At 38.5% G+C, this 22278-nt stretch overlaps 1 protein-coding gene and 2 long non-coding RNA genes across 4 annotated transcripts in view; 1 reads left to right on the top strand and 2 right to left on the bottom strand.

Moving 5' to 3' along the window:
- The window catches only part of LOC106156437 (uncharacterized), a 43094-nt gene extending 27340 nt beyond the window's left edge, over positions 1-15754 (top strand). The window contains exon 3 of one of the 2 annotated variants that reach the window (XR_001237708.2): positions 12318-15730. This is a non-coding gene — a long non-coding RNA (uncharacterized LOC106156437). Of the gene's footprint in view, positions 1-12317 lie in introns of both variants that reach the window. The other variant, XR_015333044.1, reaches the window with a different exon arrangement.
- On the bottom strand, positions 9296-12439 carry LOC147763775 (uncharacterized). Its single transcript, XR_015333045.1, has 2 exons — positions 12276-12439; positions 9296-10474 (listed from the first exon to the last, which is right to left on the bottom strand). It is a non-coding gene; the product is annotated as an uncharacterized LOC147763775 (long non-coding RNA).
- Positions 15755-16692: 938 nt separating the features above from the next.
- On the bottom strand, positions 16693-19700 carry LOC106156434 (zinc finger protein Noc). The gene is made up of 2 exons (XM_013531690.2): positions 19460-19700; positions 16693-19074 (listed from the first exon to the last, which is right to left on the bottom strand). Exons 1-2 carry the CDS (start codon positions 19520-19522, stop codon positions 17626-17628), a joined length of 1512 nt encoding a protein of 503 aa, XP_013387144.1. The 5' UTR covers positions 19523-19700; the 3' UTR covers positions 16693-17625.
- Between the last annotated feature and the right edge of the window lie 2578 nt (positions 19701-22278).

Below are 22278 nucleotides of genomic sequence, written 5' to 3' on the forward strand. Positions count from 1 at the left end.
TACAAAGTGGAATAAACAGAACAAACACTTGACGAGTTCAAAGCATCTTTTTAGCAGACGTTGAAGATATTACCCCCTACTGGTCACAGCTTTTGTTATAGCCTTCGTGTGGTTTTCATGTACTTTCTGAAGAGGGTTTGTTCTGATTTTTCTCATAGTGCGTAGGACACCCATGTGGTCTTTTTGTTTGAACAATCCAGTGTGTTTGTTAGCTACTTCAAAGAAAATATGTAAATAAGCCTGTGTCCCATTTGGCAATGTCATACTACAGTACTTTAGAGTGTTTATCCTCTGAAGTACAAGCGTGAAATAATTTGAAACCCAAAGCAACCAGTCTACGGAGGGTAACGTGTAACAGTTTCTATTCAAATTGTAAAAAATTTGGCAATCTTTGTATTTTGGTTGAATTACTTGAACAGCATAGTTAAGGGACGTTTTATGAAATACGACAGGTTTTTAGAAAAATACTCGGCCAGTTGAGATTGCAAGGCATGCTTGGAAAACAATCCGTGTCTTGAAATAAGGAGTGAAGTTTATTTTCTATGCAAATTTTCTCATTTTCTTGCAGAGCAGAATTAAGTGCTGCTAAGATAACATCCTCACAGCGCCTTGGTTTCTTTCAGTTCTGTCTGAATAAAACCTGATGAAAATGTCTCTGTTGTGTACATGTGTGTGGCGTGTATGTATTCAGACGAAGCTTCTGCTCAGGTGCACAATAAAAATAACATTTTTGATGGGTTGGTTTCCCCTCCACAAAAGAGCAGATGGTTAATGTTGGATTTAGAGAACCAAAAAAATGTAAAGCCAGTTTGCTTGAGGGGAGACGAAGAAACTCTTAAACCTACGTAATTGCTATGTCAAGTCATATTGATTTTCTTCACTTTTTAGCTCCAAACTTGAGTTTTTATACACATTTTCGCCCCAGTGGACAAAGTAAACGAGTAGCACATACAGCGGTACCTTTGTTGTGGAGCGGACCTCCCTCTTCCAGCCTGAGGTGATGAACACTCAAGCTGCATTGATTTTATATCAGTTTGAATTTAACCATTAAAGATGATATCGGAAGACTTGTGTTTACTTTCAAAATGGAAGCTAGGGTGGCAATTGAGCAGGACAAAACTTGGTGTTAATTGGAGGATGTTGGGTAGTGTGCAGTCGTATATAGTTATTAGAATTCTGTCCATCTTAAGATTGACTTGTGAAGGTTCCCGGGGTGGTCCCTTTATGAAAACAGTTTGTATTCATCAAAAGCTTTGATTTGCTTTAGAAAAAGTGCCCGGCAGCAGCATGTCTGACGTGGGACAATTCTTTTTCACTTGCAGTTGTCTCTGCTTTTGATTTTTCTGCCACACAGTTTGTATTTTTCTAATCAATAGACTGGCAACAAACTAGAAGATCAGGAAGTATTCAATGATTGCACTGTTAGATGACTAGGACATTGAAGTTCTTGTGATGATACTCAGGTACCTCACTGAGATCTAAGCATACCGCTATCTCAAAAATAACAAATTCCATTCTTGGTGTAGTGTTTTTTTAAACCCAAGTCAGCAGTTCTGATGAGAAACTAAACAAGGGTGAATATTGACATTTTCCTGTGCACTGTGCTCCTGTTTGTATGGGAAATTTCATCAACATTTTAACACTTTAGTCAGGGAGCAGGTATGCTGAAACAAATCACTCAGAGAAAAAAACGAAAATCAAAGTTACAGGCTACTTTGCGTCTGACTTCACTGAATTTTTTCGTTCAACATCATGTGTTTTAACTGCAAACTTTCGCATGCATGTTATCCAATTTATCAAAAAAAAAAAAGGCTCTCTGGGGTGGGGTTTTACAGTACGGTCACTTCCATTCTGCTTAAAATTGCATTGAATGCTCAGTGTCAGGGGATTTGTAGGTTTCCGTGGCAACCAGAAATTTACTCTCAGAGGTAGTACATGCAATCAGTTCAGGGTATAAATCTTATTATTCTTGTTGTTTGTTAATGTCAAATCAAAAGTCAGGCCATTAATAACACTAGTCAGTCTGATTTGTCAGTAATTTTCTGAAAATCATCTAAATCCAATGTACAGCAATCTTGTTCATTTTCATATTATCAGACGGAGGTGTCAAAACGTCTAGAGATAACAGAATAAATAGGACATGCCTGTTTCATGAAGAAACATGGAGTGGGTCATTTGGAGTTAAGTAGCAGAGGCGGCTTGTATATATATTATTCTTTGGTGTTCAGTCTGCTTTTGTGACCTAAAAAAAAGGAAATAAGAAAAAAGGTTGTGGATGTCAAGGATCTGCTTTATGATATGAGAACTTAGCAAACAAAAGTAAGATAAAATTTATACAAGAATTTGGAATGAAATAGGAGTGTTGTTGGACTGTATTACCTCGGGTTCATTACCACCTCTCTCCCTAACCCCCTCGTACCACAATGGCAGGTTTGAATTATTGCCATTTCCTTCCCCATTTTACACTTCAGAGGGCTAAATTTACTTCTGATTGTGAAAACTAATCTTCAGACTTGGGTTTCTTTTTGCAAGGTTTGGTAAAGAAGTTTAAGCAGGGGTGACATGCGCTGTAATCAGTGGGGTGAGTGTCTGTTTTCAAACTAAACAGAGCGGTAGGAAGAAAGCATTGAAGTGAGTTTGAGTCAGAGTTGATCTGACAGACAAGTCACCTGGCGCAGCCCAGAGTGAAGGGAGCCTCCAGAGTGATAGACAGTCTCAGATAAACGCGGCACAACACTTTTAAAGGGGAGGAAGGAAGATGGGGAAATTGGAATGTTTTTTGTGTGGAAGTACTTCTGTAGGTTGCAAATCGGATTTGATGTTATGGGATCATAATGCATATTGTGTATGATTTCTGACATCTTTTAATATAAGGGCATGTTCGCTAAGTGTACCTGTGAAATGTTTCAAATTATGAGATATTTCATGTTGTTGCCTTAACTTCACTTTGTCACCATTTCAGGCGCACAAATCCTCTTGATGGTGTGCTTTTATGTAATTTCCAAAGTGTTAATATGGTTTCAGTTTTACCTTCAGTTTCTCAGAATATGTGCATTAGAAAAACTTACTTTTCACAGCTGCTATCATCTTCCAAATGATCAAATCCAGCAAAATTAAATGTAGAAATTAATTCATTTTAATGTGCAAAAATTAATGTTTTACATATGTATTTTCAGCTGATTTATTTTATGTTTGTTTGTTTGTTTGTTTCAATTTTGTTGCTGTTTTAAATAATTACAAAGGTACTTTGCAAATTACCATGTCAATCCTTAGTGGAATATGATGTCCTACCAACACTCTGACTTGTTTCTCACTTGCTGAGAAATGTACGCCTGTCATTGAACTTCAAAAGTCACATAACTTAATACTGGGATGTGATTATTTGGGAGATTCCTCAACTTAAGACTTTCAAACTAATTAAGTCTCCATTTAAACCAATAGAAAAGACCCTACATTAACTGCAACTGAACAAGTCAAATACATTTCACAATTATGTTACAATAAAAATTAGGGCCTTTTTGGTACATTATGCAGCAATGAAAGAAAGAATATTCTAAAACAACCAACACAAATTCATATGTTGAGCTACCCTGAGCCATTAGTCACATTTGTCATCAAATAATTTTTTTTCACCTAAGTTAAACCTTTCTGTGATTTATTTGTATATCAGGTTTTTGAAAAAAAATGATAATTTCTCCACTGTCCCCTTCTGCACATTAGCAAGATGGATCCTACAGAGAGAACTGAACAGAAGGAGAATGAAGAGAAAATGAACTCTGTATTTATATCAGTGTGTTGATGGACAGCCATTTGTTCGTGTCATTACAATAGTCAGGTCTTGTTGAAAGCTATGGATGAACTGGATGTCAGGAGTGTGTGAGAAGCTGAGATGGAGAGAACGTGACTTGTCAATCACAACCCATGTGGTAGCTTTGCCTACAGATTCCAGTAGTGCTCGCTTGAATTCTTATGCTGGGTGGAAGATCTGAATGTTTAGAATAGTAGCAAAGTTCAAGAATACTCCATGGGTCTTTGAACAGGGTGCCCAGCAGTGATTTCTCTGTGAATTCTGCCTACAAGCAGCCCCTAGAAATTCCTCACATGACTTGCAGTGTGCGAGGAAATTTATTGCTGGCCTAGTGTAAATGTACGTATAATAATTCATGCATTCAAAGAAAAAAATGAGAAAAAAAAGATGTGAAGAAGAGAATGCTAAGGAAAAAATAATATTAATTATGATTATCAAAAAATTAATGAAACAAAAGCATCACAATAATTTAGATGCAGTGAGTAATGTTCTACTTTGTTTTAGCAATAAAAAATTAGGGAGATGTTTGAGATTGATTAATATGTATACAACTTGAATTGTCAAGATAAATTGAAAATTTAATATGTTATGGAGTCTGATGATGGCAAGAGAATTTTATTAAGTTCAAACTACATGGAAACTGGAATAGAAAAAATATTTGGATAGTGTTTTGAAAGAATGAAAAAAGTAAAGATGATATTCAGCATTTAAAAAAAAGGAATGTAAAAACAAAATAGATCTGTTATAATGTATGTTAAACAAATTGATTATCTTCTTTTCTGTAGCGCATTAAAACATCTTGTTTATCAATGGCTATTTTTTACAGGAAATGATGTTTTATCTTCAGCTATTTCATCTGTTTAAGTATATGATATAAATTAATTACCACCTCTACCTATTAAGAAGTATTTATCCCAGAAAAAGTGTCTTGTTCACATGATTTATGAACTTTTATGTTTCATGTTGATCTTAATGATAATTCTGTAGGTAATAGGGATAAAAAAACTTTTATGACTCCCAATAAATAAAATGTGACATTTGCATCAAAACATACTGCGTAGAAAATGCTGGATGATAAAACAGAAATTCCAGTAATTATCTGCATTAATTTCTCCACAACAATTCTGGATACAATAAAAATAAATTTGTGTTCCTAAATATTCATTAAACGGTAGCATTTTCATTATGACTTGTAAGATGTTTTCTAATATTAATGTCTCGTTGAAACATTGCCCAGATTGTGAAAGAAAAACGTGATATATGAACATTTGCATCTTAATAGTGCAACTGCCAATTTGAAGTAAACACTTCATTTTACCGCAAGATGGTTTGAATAACTTATAAGTTCCTGAAACAATAAATTGCATTTATTTGTTTTTAATGATAAGTTCTATATGATGGCACAAGCTATTAAAGTGCTTTATAATGGTGAGTAATGCATTTCCTGGTTGTCCATGTAAGTATTCTGTTTATGATTAGAATTTTCATCATATCCATGACAAAGAACATGGTTTCACTTTTCCTGTCTGTAAAATGTTGCGCAAAAATTAAGTTTGGACATTAAGATGTTTTCTTTATATAAATGAGGTGCGGCGTGAATATATTTGAGATTTACGCCCCCTCCCCCTTTGTAAGGCAGACACATTCTCACATTGAACTGATGTTGTTTTGTATTCGGTGAACATAAACTGTCAAGTTTCAGTGGATTTTAAACCATTCAATTTTGATGACAGGCCACCTCTAACCAAAAAACACTCAGTTCTGGAGCTTTGAACTAGGATAAAACTACATTTGTATTTATCCTAACTTTAAAACTGTTTATTTTATAGTAAAACAAAGAACTTTTTGGTTTTCTTCAGTTGCATATACAGATGCTTGGGATTATGTTGTGAGAGAAAAAATACAGTAACATATGCAAAGCATCCAGGTCACCTCGGCATCTCTGTTGTCATTACTAAAGCAATCAAAGAACAATACACGTTTCTTTTTGATGTAGCAACAGTTTGGGTCTAACCTTAAAACATAAAAGGCATGTTAATAAATCAGTACCATCTCCAACACAGCGGGCTATAATGGGCCAGTAAAACTAGGAAAACAAAAGTCCTTTTTCTTTAGGAAATGAAGGTAGATGGTAGCCGTCCTGTTCTCTTTGATCTCTCAAGCACTTGGGTGTTTCAAGCATGTTGGGTGTAGATGTAAGAAATGGGAAAAATATTGGAGGCATAACTTTGAGGTAACACTGGCTCCTGCCTCCATGCACGGTCCAAGATGGAATGATAAAGTTTCGTAGAGGTCGCCTGCATTTGTGATTTGTGGCCATTTTGTGGTAGATGAAATAGATTCTCTTTGGAGCCTTTTTAGTTAATGTCCATTTATCTTACACCACATGTTAGCACAAGTGTAAACAATGAATTTAGCAGATTGAATGCGAAAAAAACAAGCATTTATATGCTATGTACCTCAATGGATGGTTGCCATGGTGATATATACCACAGCGGAGCCTTATTTCTTTTTGAAATAGATGACAAATGACACGAATGAAAATGGGGAATGAAACAAGAATCCAATTGATGCCTCATCCATGAATGAAAGATAACCCTAAGTCTTCTTTGCTAATAGTTCTAGTATGGGTCACCTGTAGTTCTGATATTGCTTGATGGGGCTACAGGCCACTTACACCAAAGGTGGTAAACTTGAACCGCAAACCAAACACTACCTTCTTTTTTGGTCAGAAAAAAAGTTCACTGTAGGAAAGTAAAAAAGTACATGAGTGTGCAAGTTTAGAAACATTTAAGTCGTGTTAAGCAATTTTAAGGTGATTTTCTTAGCTTCAGTTAAATCCATCAACCCTTGATGGATTTGACCCAAACCCATGTCAGTTCTCAATAACGTCAAAATAAAAGGCATTTGTGATGACCTCACAGCATTTAATATCAGCACTTGCCAGCTGGGTTGCCTAGCGTACCCTTTGATCTCCGCCAGTGCTTGACAACTGCACATCTTGCTTGTCCATTACGTTTGTGCTACCTATCAGTCACGTCAGGGAACAAAGTTGTTATTTGCCCACCTTTCACCTCCCCTCCTGATTCCGCCATCCATCATCCTGTACATCAGAGGAGTTTTACTCCAAAGCTGTGGCTCGACACTTTGATCCTCACCCACAAACTGATGGCTACAGAAATGAATGTGTCCGCACTCCATTTGTAAATCATCACTCAGACTGGGGTGTACTGCCTGTTCGGCTTCCTATCCTATCTCATCTTTTTAAAAATTAATCCTTGCAGATGTTTATTTTTGAATTGAGTTAGTGAGGCTGTTGTTGCAATAAAGTAGCTGGCTAGACACCTGTTCCCTAAATAATTACTCTGCAATTTTGTGGGATATTCCTTTGGGTTATGTATTATTTGTTACCAGATTGAAGAGTTGGAGCCAAGGTTTCACCATATTGCCTGCTACTTGTATTATTGGCAGGCCTTCTTGGGAAGCATGTGTCAGTGCTTATGGAGGCAACACACCAAAACTGCTGATAGCTGCTGTCAGATGGGGTTTTATTAGAGCCTTGGTAACTGTCTGTCATTAAGACAGTGTGGAAAGATGGGTGCCTCACTACATACCACAGCTTGGCTGCTTAAAAAAGAGGGAAAGCTTTTACCCTTTCTGGATACTCTATGCTTCAAAGAACTTGGAATAGTTAGAAATGAATTATCACATTTTGTGCCACAGGTCTCACTCAAATTAGCCAATTAAGGCAACCAAATGGATTTAATAAAACCAACTTGACTTGACTCACATGTACTCTATGGTTTAAACTGGAGATGAAGGCTGTTTTTGCTTCAGTTGGGTTGGAAATAAATTTTCTATTCTTGCTTTAAGAATAGTTGTACAAAATACGGCCTTTTAACGTTCAAAGTGTGAATTAAGACTTTGGTGGCTACATTAATTTCAGACTGAGCTGGTGAAAATTTACAGAGATAAAGTAATAGTGTTAATGCTAAAAAACACAGATAAATAGCACCAAAATTACATCTAAAGAGATAACATGTCCAGTATTTCATGTTTTAAATGTTAGATTTTGTAACTCAACTAAAACACCATGTAAAGAACCCAAAAGAATAAAAAGTCAAGTTAGTTTTAATTCATTACCATGCCTGTCTGGGATATTCTTGAACTTTAACATAATACTTTGCTCTTTGCTAAGAGGAGGCCTTATCTTTCATTTGATGTCAAAATAGCAACTAATGCCCATTAGGTGTGTGTTATTTGAACAAAACATAAGAAATGCACACATTCCTGGAGGGGTTATCATTCATAATTTTTTCCTCGCCATCAGAAGAACCCCGCTGTCGTCTGCAGGAGCCAGCGCAAACTGCCACCATTACTTGTTATTGACAGGTTTATGGAGACGTAATTATAGGATACCACCAGAAGATATCAAAATGATTCTCTCCAGTCAAAATTAATTCCCCATTGTGATTAGGGCTGGTAGATTGTATGGCATATAATCTTGGATAAGCAGGTACCACCAAGCTGTAGTGGCGGAAGATTAATGGCCATGTTCAGCATGATAATTAGGTGATAGTGGTAATAGATGACAAAGGCTGTAATTTAGTAGAGAGGTAAATATATAGAGAAAAACTTGACATCTGATAAAATATTTCATAATCTTGATGTTGGAGAGATGTTTAGGTTATCTTAAATGGATCAGTGGTAAGAATCTGATTTATAACCTGTAATTTATTGCCCTCACATTCTTGTTTATCATTTAATTTCTTCATTTTGGCTTTGTTTTCTATTCAACATGTAGGACAAACATTATGATTTCCATTTTATTTAGACATGTCTTTGTGAAGTCTATTTTTAAAACCCACTGTGGTAATATGGTGGCCCTGCAGGTGAAAAGTCCCCCATACTCAGACTGAGTGACGATACAAATCCTAGTGTACAATATGTTCTGTGTTAAATGATTAATTAGGACAGTATAGTTCACCAGATGGATACCATTAAGCCGGGAAAATATATGTATATCCGCCAGTCAAAGGAATTCTACATTACTCAAGCAAAATGTTTTGACCATAATGAAATTTAATTGCTCATTAATAATGTTGTTTACACTCCAATAAATGGAGCTGAATGTCAGGTGCCTCAATAAGTCACTGACGGAGGCGCTTTGATGTTGGCCATAATGAGTTTTAGATGCAGGTACAGCAATCCATAGTGCAGAAATGATGGAATTCTTTTCGGCTGTTGTCAGTGTCGCCAGGGGCAACCTGCGAGACCCCATGACACATGGGAACCAACGCTGAAAACTGGCCGTGGGCGGTGGAAGCAGCTTTTTTCCTCTATTTCAGAAATAAATTTAGTTTTAAAACTGATTGTCATGATGAACAGCATCCAGACACAGTTAATAAGTGTATTATATTGACTTGCTTACCTCTTGTTAACTCAAAGAAAGACATGAATCCAAATATTTTAATGTTTTAAAAAAATTTAATTTTTTTCTGCTACATTGCCTGTTCGCCAAAAATACTTCCCTGTTTGATTTTGTCTTGTTAGCCAGAAGTTAACTGTTACTTCTATTTATATTGACACATTTTACCTGTTTAATCACTATTTTGGGGAAGCATTTTATTTTGTTTCAACAGACATTTTTTTGGTAACTTTCCTCACTTTTCTCCATCCCCCCTTCATAAACCACTGAAATTAACAAGTGAATGATACAAAAAATGTCAATTCAGTCAGAGAAATAAATCTTCCCAGTTTTATCTCCAGTATTAACTCCTTTGCAGCACTAAGCCGGGCTGTCTAAGAAGCTTTGTAATTATTATGAATGCTTTGAAGTGTTCCAACATAGAAGAGGGGAGTGATTTATGGGGATTTGGCTTAATCACTTGAGCTTGGGACATTTCTGATAAAAATTATTTGTAGTCTGTACAGAAATGCACCACCAGTCTTTAATTTTTTGTTCATTGTCAGATTACAGCCTCTTTCCTTTGATCTGGTTGTCCTACAAACCCAGAGTAGAGGCATTTACAAGTAGTTCTTAGAGATTTGATGAACACTTTGGAAATCTGATAACAGTTGCAGTCTTGTTTAATTTACAAAATGTTGTTTACTTAAGTGGCTTACTATAACTTTATGTAGATATCCAATCTGGTAAAGGCAATTGATGTTTTCATGAATTTGAATGAAAACTGTTTCTTGTATACTGTAGAGAAATAATATAAAATTAATTTCTACCAAAGGTCTGTTTCAGAAAGGGAACAGCAATCCATACTAATCAATAGTGTAGAGTTTTCGCCTAGTATGGTTACTGCACACCCTTGCAATTACCAATGAAAAGACAATTCCTTCTTGATGCTGTATAACCACTTCATTTCCTGGTCATTCCATGTCATTTTTCACCATCATCAGAAAGTAGTCACAGTTATCTAGTGTCCACTGCCACAAATTTCAGTTCCTCGAATCCCATCAAATAGGCCTCCCAGTACGTCATTCCCTTAATTCACTGCCATTAGTTATGACAGGTAGTTATTAACTACAATAAGTAATAGTATGAGTCAAGATAAACCTTCTGTAAAACTCCTTTGAAGATCAGTTGAAATTTCATTATCACGCCTCTGCAAACCACACTTATAGCTCTAGTCTCCAGTTGGGCCAGTTAAAACACTGCAATGACAAGTAACATATGCGTCAGTGAATTATGGAGATGTTAAGTACCACCTTACACCTGGAACCAGTAATTAAAAAATGTTGAAGGTGGAAGAATAATCAGAAAATTACGTGGTACACCAAAAAACATTAAGCAGTCAGTCATTGTGTTAGAATGTGTTGGTCATGGACATCGCCCATTGTAACATTTAGATTCGGCCCATTTCTAGTCAGCCGTGTCTCTTACATTTTACCCATGTTACATATTAATCAAATGGAATATTAACAAAGCACCTGCCCATGAGCCATTCAAAGTTATCATTGGCACTTTTATATAATATAAAGGCCATAATTCAGTTTATAATTAACATTTCATTTTAATGCCATTTGATTTGGATTGTCACAAACAAAAAAAAGATGATTTTTGCATTTAAGAATAATGCTTACTTGTCCAAAACCTTCAGCTAGTTAAATGGTTTTAAAAGGTATATTAAGGGATGTAAATTAAGCAAAAATTGTGTATGTTGATATATTAATCCAAATCAACCCTTTCATGTTACATCAAACAGCTGATGTGTTAAGATACTTAGTTGACCTATGAAAACATCTCCTTTAAAACAGTGGAAAATGTTCCAAATAAAACAAAGGTATTTATGACATACATCGTTTGTTTGATTTGGAACATTTTCCACTGAGATACGAGTCCAGAAAACAATATAAACTGTATCTGCAGGGCAGAACATTTTGAAGTCTGAAATAAAAATAACTGGCAGCTAATCACCTTGACTTTCATGGGTCATGGTAACTCTGTTTTCATGGGAGATATTTCTATATTTCTAAAACAGTGTCAGAAAGGGTATGTCAGGTAGAAGAGTCACCATCCTTACTTTGACTGGACAATAATTTTTTCAGAAAGAAGAGAAAAGAAATTTGCCTATGATCAAGGGCCGTTTTCCATATGAAATTTTTTTCATCTTCGAGGTTTCACAAAAAAAATTGTGACCTGACCCATTCATGGTATTCTCAAAGCTACTGAAACTACTTTCAAAAAATATCACCCCAGTATCAAAATTACAATCATATTTTTCTGCTTTTGACATTAATGAAAAACAAATGAAAAAAATTGCAGTGACTTTGAATTAAATCACGTAGACACAGCTTTAAAACTGATAAACAGAGGTAAAAAAAAAATATTACCTCTTTGACAGAGATAATAAGTTTTTATATCATAAATACAGATGCCCCATTTTTTCAGTGACAAAGACAATTGCCCTTTATGATGGCCATATTTTATCAGAGATATATGCGAGATACAGGGATTTATGATTGTCAGAAGCAGTTATTTTTGGCATGATCTATTGTAGGAAGAAGAAATAGCACCCAGGGAAGACTATTCATTGTTATGAGAAAAAATAACACTGAGTGCCAACCAAGTTATTACTGTTAAAATTGCAAATCATTAATGTATGTGAATATGCCTTTGATAGTTGAGACCAATATGTCTTTACACAGTGGGCAGATATTATTTGATTATTTTAAATTATACGGTGAATTTAAGGAGATTGATGTGTTTAAATGATTTGGTGATGGCATTAAAGGTGGCTGAGATCCAAATGGTATAGAGTATGATAACATGTTTTTTCTCTGTTAAAACCAGATACTATTGTCATTGTATCCCTGTACCCAGAGCAATATATTGTACAATGAGCTCAGTAAGCATGGACAAATAACAGAAATTTCCTATTTTATGAACATCAATCAAGCCAGTAACAGACATCAGTGTGAACTTTTATTCCATATGTTTTATTCCTATGCAAACCTTGTTTGGAATGCTTATTCTTTTCCTCAATCTTTCTTTCAGATGTTTTCTCTGCCACTCTTCGGTCTGTTCCTGTATGCGAGTGGCATTGAAGGCTGTGATTCATGAGAGCTACGTTCCACCCACTGGTAAGACAAAAGCCTGGTGTGCTTCCATCGGTGATGGATGGTCGTACCTGAGGTGATCACATAGCAGACCCTGTAAAAAAACCTCTCAGATGTCAAAAACCCAGCAAGCTACAAAGAGAAAATAGATGGGCCGAGAAGAGTTATCTATCTTTCTGCCTCATTATGTCTTTGAATAGGGTGTGAGTAGTCAAGGGGGAGCCCGTGAACTGATGAGCTCATCACTTAAGCCACGCTGAGTCAAAAATTATATCAACTAGAGTTCATCCTGTTTGTCCTGCCATCTCCCTTTGATCTAATAATGTGCAATAAATCAACATCAAGCCAAATCTAATATTTCTTTTTAATTCGAGCAATGCTGTGTTTGTCGCTATAGGGGCCTAACGACCCCTGCCGACTGGATCTCATCAGGAGCCGTTCTGTGCAAGAGTTCTGCTGTATGGGATGATAGATGAGCCAGTACTTACCCAGTTACATTATAGACCAGATGATGTATAGAGCCATTAGTTGGTGGACTATGCACATACATCTTCCTACAGCTGTGCAAAGCTTTAGATCCATGCAGATACAGGCAGAAGGCTTGTAATGGATACAGCCGGCATTGTCAGGAACCAGAGGTCACTTTATATGGAGGGTGAAATGGAGTGCAGTTCATTATTTTTTTGTTTCATGCTATCGTCACTTTCTTTAACTTATATTTATGTATTTATTAGCATTGTTAATATTACAACAAATTTACTTGAAAGTGCCTTAAATCTGTAGATACAGAATGTGAGAGGAAATTTATATGGAGATTAAAGCAAAATACATTTAATTATTTTTTCATCACTTCCCTGAGCTTGAGTATTTAATATATATTATTATCATTATTATTATTTTAAGAAACATTTAAATAAAAGAAAAATTTACTTTAAAATGCCTCAAATTTGTAAACTTAACATATTAGAAGAAACTTTTGATCATTTGTATAATGCTTCCTCAAGTAACATTTAATAAAGTACATTTCAATATTGAATATTTCCTGCATTAGTTTACATCAGAATAACTGACATAATTGTTTATATGTGCATCTGTTGTGAGGCTGACAAAGCACCCACATATTTAGTTAGCTGTACTTTATTCTGAACATATGCAGAAGTAAAGGGGAGGTATTTGCCAGCAAGCTGCACACACTGATGGCCAGAGACAGGTGTCATGGCAACATGGTGAAATTATGTGATGAATAGAAAATCTGAAAGAAACATGTTAGCCAACTCTAATATGAATCATGAATACAGTTCTTGGGTTAAAAAACTTTCAGCATTAGTGTTTATCTTATAAATGATAAGTTTTATTATTATGCAGCATTTAGCAAAAAAATATCTTGATTCTGATAAGTTACTGAAAGCTGCCAATAACAATACTGGAGAGAGAGAGAGAGAGAATTTTAAAAGTACAATATGAGCGTTGAATAAGGAGCATTTTGTCTGTGTGCCATACTGCCTTGAAATTCTTGCTCAATTAACCAGATAAAGCCAGTTAATATGAGAGATAATTGAGGACCATTCCTAATTACCAGGAATAATTGAAGCTTACTTTGATTGACAGGTTTCAAATCTAGCACCAGTAAAGGTGTTTATTTGAATGAGCTGAAATTAACCTCCTTGTGAATAAGTACTGATTACGGTATTGTATCAAAGCAGCTGGCGGAAATACTAGACGCTCGTCTCAGGAAAATGCTCTGTAAAGCTTGAAATTTCCTGACGATGTGAATAACCTGTTTAAGGATTAGAATATCTGATCTTTTTGCCAAGTAAGACAGGGGAGTATATATTTTTTATTTTGAGAGAGAAAAACACAGAGCAAGCGCGTTCCATCAAGTTAATGCCACGAATAAAGAAATCAGGATGTTGCCATTATCAGAAACACTAGTCTATTTTCTCTCACTAATAATGTGAAGAAAGGGCGTAAAATAAGTCTACAGTGTTACTTTTCCTAATATCAGAGGGGAAATCAAGACTCCAGATTCGTCTCCTCATTTCTGTGCATTTAATCGGTTTTCTACAAGTTCCATTTGATTTCTGAATAGTAAAACGCTCTCCGCTGGGAAATGTCCATCGATTAGATCTATTGGCCTTATTCCTTGTAATGTCACAGCGATGTTTGGAGAAGCCTCGCCAGTGAATAGCTTAGATCAAATCTAATACATTCATATGTCACTGCTTATTAATAGAGAATGTTCTAGGTACGTAGAGCCAATAGGACAAACCAAGCGTATTTCAAAGGTTCAAAAGGTTTTTCAAATGATTAATCCTTCTCGAGTTGATGCGCCGTACCAGCTTTTTTCCTGCAGTGTATCTCAATGGGAAGACGAACACGAGAATATACAAAAAAGGATATAATATTCATTGTGTGGAGGTAGATTTCATGAAATGCCAAGCGAGGTTTCTTTCAGAACTACTGTCGCTAATTTTGTATAGCAAATAGTTTGAACTCGTGTGTCATTAGATCATATTGTGTAAGTGCTATTGAAAATATTTTTAGGATGACGAACAGGATATGAGTAGCCGAGGTCCGGGAGAGCGGGGTTCTGACGCCCAGCCGTAAACTTGGTGTTTATCAACTGATGTATTTTGTCCCTTAGTGTGCTAGAGCTTCATACTGGTACTACCGTCACCACCTTCAAGAGTTTTTTTTTTTTTTTTTCTTTTCTTTTTTTGTTCAGACACAAGATTCTAGACCACATTAAAAGTCTCAAAAAGGCGCCGCTACTTCATGTTGTCAATTGCTGTAATTTAGCCGACGCTGTGCAGCGCATCCGCTTTCTTCCCGTGTAATTTATATGACGGGCTCTTCATGTCTTTTTTCCATAGTAAAACATACCGTCAAATGTACAAAATATGAGATTGAAACGACATGGGGTTGCCCTCGTATTACAAATGTCACGATTAGAATGTACATATCAACATATCTGCGACTTGATTTACTTTGCCCCGTTTATAATGCTGCCGCTTTTATCTTCCTTTTTATCTCGACAGATCTCGCTACTAAATTTGTGTAAATCAGGAGCGCGCGGCTCCCCTCTCTCGGGCACCTCATAAATTATCTGTGTATGCCTGCACCGGTACACCGCCAAGCTATTGGGCAACACACTCTTCTCAAGAAAATGTTAAACATTTGAAGTTCTGTACCCATTAATTGAGCGAAGGACGGCTCTCGTTTTCATCAGTTGTTTCGTGGCCAGGGTGCCTCACTTCAAAAGGAGACGCCTGATGCTTGGGCGGTAGTCCCGCGTCGCGGTAGAGCAGATAACCATAACACCTACTGCTAGGTTGATCAGTGTGTAAATAGAAAATCGCCAGTGGAAGGGCGCGCTGTCAATCATCTCCCGACTCCCAGGTCCGAAGGTGTGGGGAGTATTATCGGTAGAAGCTAAGCATACACTTTAAACAGTGGCCCTCATTTACTGAAGTGAAGTGAACATGAAAGGCAGTCCAGATCAAATTTAGACTACCGTATGCAGCAAATTACATTTTCCCTGTTTTTGTTTATTTTCGCTAAACATTTGCTATTTGGAGTGTGTTAATGTTGTTATTTTTTCTTGTCATGAACCTCGAGCTGTTCAATAAAATTGACGCCCGAGGCCGACCGGCATTTTTCCTTTGAAGTGCATTATTTCTCAACAATTGGCCCAAGTTAACGTTGTGAGAAAAGAACTATTATCATGGCATTTTTTGTGGAGAATTGTCCGTTTTTCTTCTAAATAAAAATCATTTAAATGCGCAAGAACATGCTGATTGCTGGACAACACAAGTCTTTTTTATGTGAAATATTTATGTGGTGATAAAATATTAACTTATTCAAAGGCTATTCTATAAATAATGGAGTCGCTGAGAGGATAAACCCACTCCCTGTCAGAGAGATTTTGTAATGCATGCAACGCTAGCTGGCAAGGTATTTGAAAATAAAATACTGTGAGAAATTCTCAATATATTTCATATACCAAAAATTTAACTGATGAACTCTAGTATACGTGTCATTATAATCTCGGGGAAGCCTATCTTAATCTTGTTCAATGAAAGCCGGCGACCAACGCGTTGTCAAATTGATCTGACAGGTGAATCTTTCTTTCATTCGGTGCCCACTCCAATCACATGCTACATCAAGTGCGTGTAAAAGTTCTGAAACTTTAGCTTCTCTCCTCTCCGAAAAAGTAACGTCAATTTACTGGCTGTGTACTCAACTCGGAGTTCAACTGGAGCGGCAAATCAATCAATTGTAAACACTCAAGAAACAATCGCGTTATACTTAAATCGAACATCCATTTTTCTTTTTATTATAAAAACTAAACAACATTGTTCATTTTGACACATTTATATTTAGTTTTCTTTTAGATACATGACATCATACAAAATGTAATTGTTTGGCAAACTGTTAACGCTCAAATCCAAAGGTTGAGCTCATAAGTCAAGAACGTCTACTCTGCTTCGATCATCAAAGAAAAAACTTGAAGAAATTTATGGAGAAGTTGCCGAAGAGAGAAGTAAATATTTACACGCAACTCTCAAACAGCCCATTTTTTCTACAGAACATATTCTACGAAAAGTCCTGTCTCTAATTGATGGCCACAAATCACATAGGGCGGCGTAAAGGTTTATTTCTTCACCGTCAGATATAGCAGATTTATGATCGACTCTTTGAAAGGGCATGGTACAGTGACGGTAATTAACAGGAATTACCAGCAGTCTACATGAAACTTCAAAGGCGATTATAAATCATCGCGGCAGTTTCTGACAATTTATCTTTCTTCACAGCATGTCAAAGTCAGTTGCTCTGTTTTCACTTGAGTATAATGGGAAGTTTGATAGGGTTATTCTTTTCGCTGCTTGCCGTCGGCCTTCCTGCGGGAGACTAGAGCGCCGAGCCTGCTGAAACTGTCAGCCCAAGTTGCTTTATCTCTCAAGCCAAGCTGTATACCACCGTACCCGTCACTTTTCATTGACCTCAGCAACTTCTTACGCCCCAAGGCCGACGTAAAAGTAACATAAATGAGTTTTTCTGACATCTAGGAGATTTTATAGACTTTTAGAAGTCTGTGAACACAAAGGCTTGCCCAGCAAAAAAGGCATAAGTATGAAAAGTCACATATTTAACAATGAACAAAAAATATTTTTGACACGTGAATATATACAGTCTTATGTACAGTTATTTAAACTATGGCATTTAATACGAGTTCGTTCACATAATTATGGTGCTACGGCTGCCGCCCGTCCGTACAGTGAATACGGAGAGTAGTAGGCCCCCACCGCTGAAGACAGGGGCATTCCTGGCACAGGGGTACTGGTCAGAGCGGATAGACCCGGGGGTTTGGAATAGGGGTGGTACCTGCTAACTGGGCTTAAACTTGTGGGGTACAGTCTCCTTAATGTGTTCGGGCTCAGAGAGCCTGGCGTTGGATAGTGTGGATGAGACGCACTTAAACTGCTGCCAGAAGGAAAACCAAGTCCATAGGGCAGTCCAAATGAGGAATATGCTGATTCAGAACTAGATGTATGCGTACGTAAATGTTGCAAGAGTTCTTCTGAAGTTGAAAATCTTTTCCCACAATATTCGGCCCCGGCCACCCAGTTACACACATAGGGCAGACCGTGGTGGGCCGCACTGAGACCGTGTGAATAGATATTGGAACCCAAGGACGTGGCCGGCAGCGAGCTCCCGGCGCCGAGCCCTCCTATGGACGCTAAAACTGGGACAGAAAGAGAAGTGCCCCCAGCACTGGAGAAACTGTGACTGGTTGGTACGGGAAGTCCTTTCTCATGATTACATTGCGTGCAGCCGGAGGCACAACACGTCAGTTGCGCGCTCTGGAGGTTGATCTGACATGTTGTACAATATGGATCGCGGCAAATGGGAACAAGGGTATTGGCCCCCGTGGCCGTCTTTATAGTGGCATAAGCGACGTATGGCGAGGGCAGAGAGGAGGAGTGACCCCCAGTCGCTGATGGGAGTTCTGGTTTTAAGCCGAGACCGGAATGTAATCCAAGTCCTAGTCCGTGCCCGGCCAGCGCCGACCGATATGACTGGCCGGGGTCCAGGCCAGGTAAAGAGTGTCCCAGTAAGTGGGCTGGGTAGCCGGGGTACGGCAAACCCGCGGCCGAGGCGGCTGATAGTCCAGGAAAATAGTGTCCGAGCTTAGCGGCCTCGTATGCCGCTGCCGAGTGCGCCGGTGGCGGCGGTGGAAGCCCAGATTTAGCGGCCGATGTTTGATGGTTTACTTCCAGTAACATATTTCCACAACTGAGACTAATCCTGCTGCTGCTCTGGGCCCCGGCAGTAGAGTTATTGGTAGTATGGCTGGGCACAGTGCTCGTAGAAGACGTGGTTTCTGTGCTCGCTTTGGCGTGCGGGCTGCCGGCGGAAGGTTTTGAAAACTTCTCCGTTGGATTTGCTATTGGCACTAGAGGGGGGATATCCTTTGGCGGTGCAGAGCGATATTGTTTGGAGGAATCCGCACTGGATGTCTCCTTTCTCTCTGAGCGGGATTTTTCGCTGCCTGGACTCTGCTTCTCTGGTGAATTTTTTCCATGATCTTTTTTCTCTAAAGGTGGAATTATAGGCTTACTTGGAGTGGTATCCTTTCCAATACTGCTACACGTTTGAGCTAGAAGTGCCAGTGGACTCTTCTTTGCATCTAACTGTAATAAATATTTTTAAAAGAATATAATTTCGAACAAGTTTTAATCAAAACAAAAATACCACTTTGATTTATATGAGAAGTATCTTTTCGCCCATATTTTGTTAGATTTATGATAAAAAAAATTTTCACAGCGCACACACACTTGCCAAATTTATCTGGTATTCAGGAGGGGAAATAAAATTAAATAGGTACACAGTCCATGTTTAGAAGAATAACTGAAATCCTTTTTAATATGGAAAATGCTGAATAAATAATCAATGTCTTCATTTTCAATTAACGTCCATAGGCCTACATTGTGTAAAATAATGGTACTGGTTCTCGAAATTTTCACGGGAAAAAAAGAAGACGACACGCCACTTTCAAAGAGTATCGAGAACACTTACCGTGGTTGGTAGAGGTTGTAAATAATCGGGATGCAAATACTGCGATGTTGACGACGTTAACATCCTAGAAAATGGTGGTGGTAGAATAGACTGCGCCTGCTACAGTGTGTTTAATATCCACGCTACGTGGTCGTCTTCCACACCCGGTCACACGTCGTACTCTGCTCGCTGTCAGTCTACTCACTGATAGGGATGCTGGAAGCCACACAGATCTTATTGAAGCATGCCGCCCAGCTAGACAGCATACACAACATAAATTTGCCCACAACACTTGTGAATTACTCCAAGATGAAAGGCTCATGCCGCCTTCCAATCAAATCGTAAATTAAGGGTGAAGTCCTGCTGTGATTGGCGGATGAGCGCCCCATGACGTCAAGGATGATAAATGGGACCCACGATAAATCACCATGTGACTCAACACTAACCAATCAGCTTGCGCATTAACAAATCGCTTTGGCAGTTGGCCAGACACCTCTTGCACCGACTGTGATCAATCAAGTTGATGAGCCGCACGTCAATCATGCTTGATTTATGTCAGCTTTAGTTCTTCGTGTATACACTTGAAGAGAGGCAAATAAAGGATAAACCACACGGAATTGGTAATTCTAATCGCTGAAAGTATACGCAATTTGTGCGTGAACAAAGAATTTGAAAGCCGATCCTGTAGGAGATGGAAGTTTGTATCCGTCTGGGTTCTCCTCGTAAACTTACGGCATTAAATTTGGATGAAAACTAAGCCCTGGCTTGACGCTAATGGTTGTATATGGGGCCCGCGGACGGGATCAAAGGCAAAGGGACGGTTATCAATCAATCTCCCACGAGTTGGGGTGTTTGGAAACAGATTGGGGCTGACGTGTTGAAAGAGTTGACAGCTTTATGTTGACAGATAGGACAATTAAGCGGCGGCTTCAAAGCCCGTTGTATGGATGCTTATCGCCCATAATAAATACTATATGTCCCCCTTGCATGGAGTCTTGCCTAGCGTGATTAAAGCATTGAAGGAGCAACTTTAGAGCCTTTGTTCTCAACCTTTAATTTCTGAACAATCTGACCCGTAGGGCGGGAACTTGACTACGGGACTCATTACTTGCACATGTCGCCCCGAGGCACGTCTAAAACTGTACTTCAGTATGATTATTTGACAGGAAAATTGCAACAACATTATAGCGTAATCACTGACTTAAATTTCATGCGGAGCTGACCTCCGTTGTCATGCGGGGCCACACATACACCGGCTCTGCGCACTCACAGGTCAGCCCCTACCTTTGAAGTTGAACAAGACAAATGACAGACGTCCACCTTCGTGTCATGTAGTATTTTTACAGACGTGCAATAGCAAAAGCCTAGCAATGCAGCTGTTAACTTGAATTAGTTTAAAGCAGAGCGTTCAAAGATGTCTGCCGCAGTTTTAAAGCGATTGTTAATTAATTTATCTACAGCACGTTTTTGGAATAAAAGAGCAACCCTATCCATCTAGGACTGATCAATGTTGTGATAAAATGTACAACAGCTGGGTCCAGCAAAGCGTACAGAATTTAAAGCCTGTCTGCATAGTTTCCATATTGTGCTGCAGAGCTCCATAGGGCCTGTTTGTGTCGAGGTGGGGGTTCCTCAAGGTGTAGGGTTACAAATACTTGCGATCGTGACGTGCTCTCTTCAGACTTACACACTTCAATAGGTGAGGGTTATAACTCTGATCAGCACAACTATGTTATCTCTACATGGTGTGAAAAGCGTCTCACGGACGCTATGTATGTGATCACGAGGTTAAATGACTTTGAAAAATGCGAAGAGGTGGGCAAATTGTTACGTTCCCTTGCCCAAACGAGACGGTAGGCTACGCAGGACGCCTTTGATGTTGGCCGCCGTGTTTTGATAGTAATCGGAACGCAGAGGCTTTAAGTAAATTAAGCCCTATCAGACGTGTCAAGTGGTACAAGGGAACTGTTTAGACACCCCGCCTTCTCCATCAATCTACTTGAGAACCCCTGTGAGCCAAGTGACACTTCGCTAATGGCATTCGTTCACCAGGGAGGAGAAAAAGGGGGACCCGGGTCTTTTATTTCGTGGATCAGAATGCAAGATAAAACGCACACTAGAAAATGAGCCTTCTGTAGGGGTTTATCGATATGAAAACCAAGCCTATTTTACTACGCCTTGACCCCGCGGCTTAAATTTCTAAGTAGCGTTGTTTTCTCGCCTCCCCCGTTAATAGTAGACTTCAAAGCCGACCGAAGAATGCGTCAATCAAACTGGATGTTGACAGATAGTGTGAGTGACAGCCCAAAGCCGATTAACTTCGTTGTGTCGGGGAAGTCGGGCAGGATGCCCCCGTTGTGTCCGTGCAATCGAACGGAAGATATTGAACAGCAACATATTCTGTGAGTTTGAAAGGGTCTAGAATGCCTGCAGATAACCACCTAGGCAGCCGGCTCCCCCGCCGTACCACCTAGGTCGCACGCTCACACCCACCAGTACAAAGCTTGGAGACTTCGCACTTTTCGCATTAGCAAGTAATCGACAATCCATTAATCTTCATTTCCATCCTGCTTGTTAATTACCGAGTTATGCCGTGGTCTTTTAAAGCAATTAGAGCAACAAATATCGACTGACTCATGTCGATGGAGGCTCCACTATTATTTGCCAGAGTTTTAAACACTTTCTGACCTGCAACGGGCAAGTCGGGCGAAGAGCTGAACGACTCGAAGCTAATTAAGCGAAATTGTGTCGGGATTCGATCAAGTAAATTCTTCACTTAAGAATAATTGTTAGTAACATTTTGCACCAATTTGTGCAAATTGTTCTGGTCTTCGATCTTG

The sequence above is a fragment of the Lingula anatina genome, chromosome 2 (assembly GCF_051362555.1).
Source record: "Lingula anatina isolate TDL-2025a chromosome 2, LinAna3.0, whole genome shotgun sequence".
NCBI classification, from domain to species: domain Eukaryota; kingdom Metazoa; phylum Brachiopoda; class Lingulata; order Lingulida; family Lingulidae; genus Lingula; species Lingula anatina.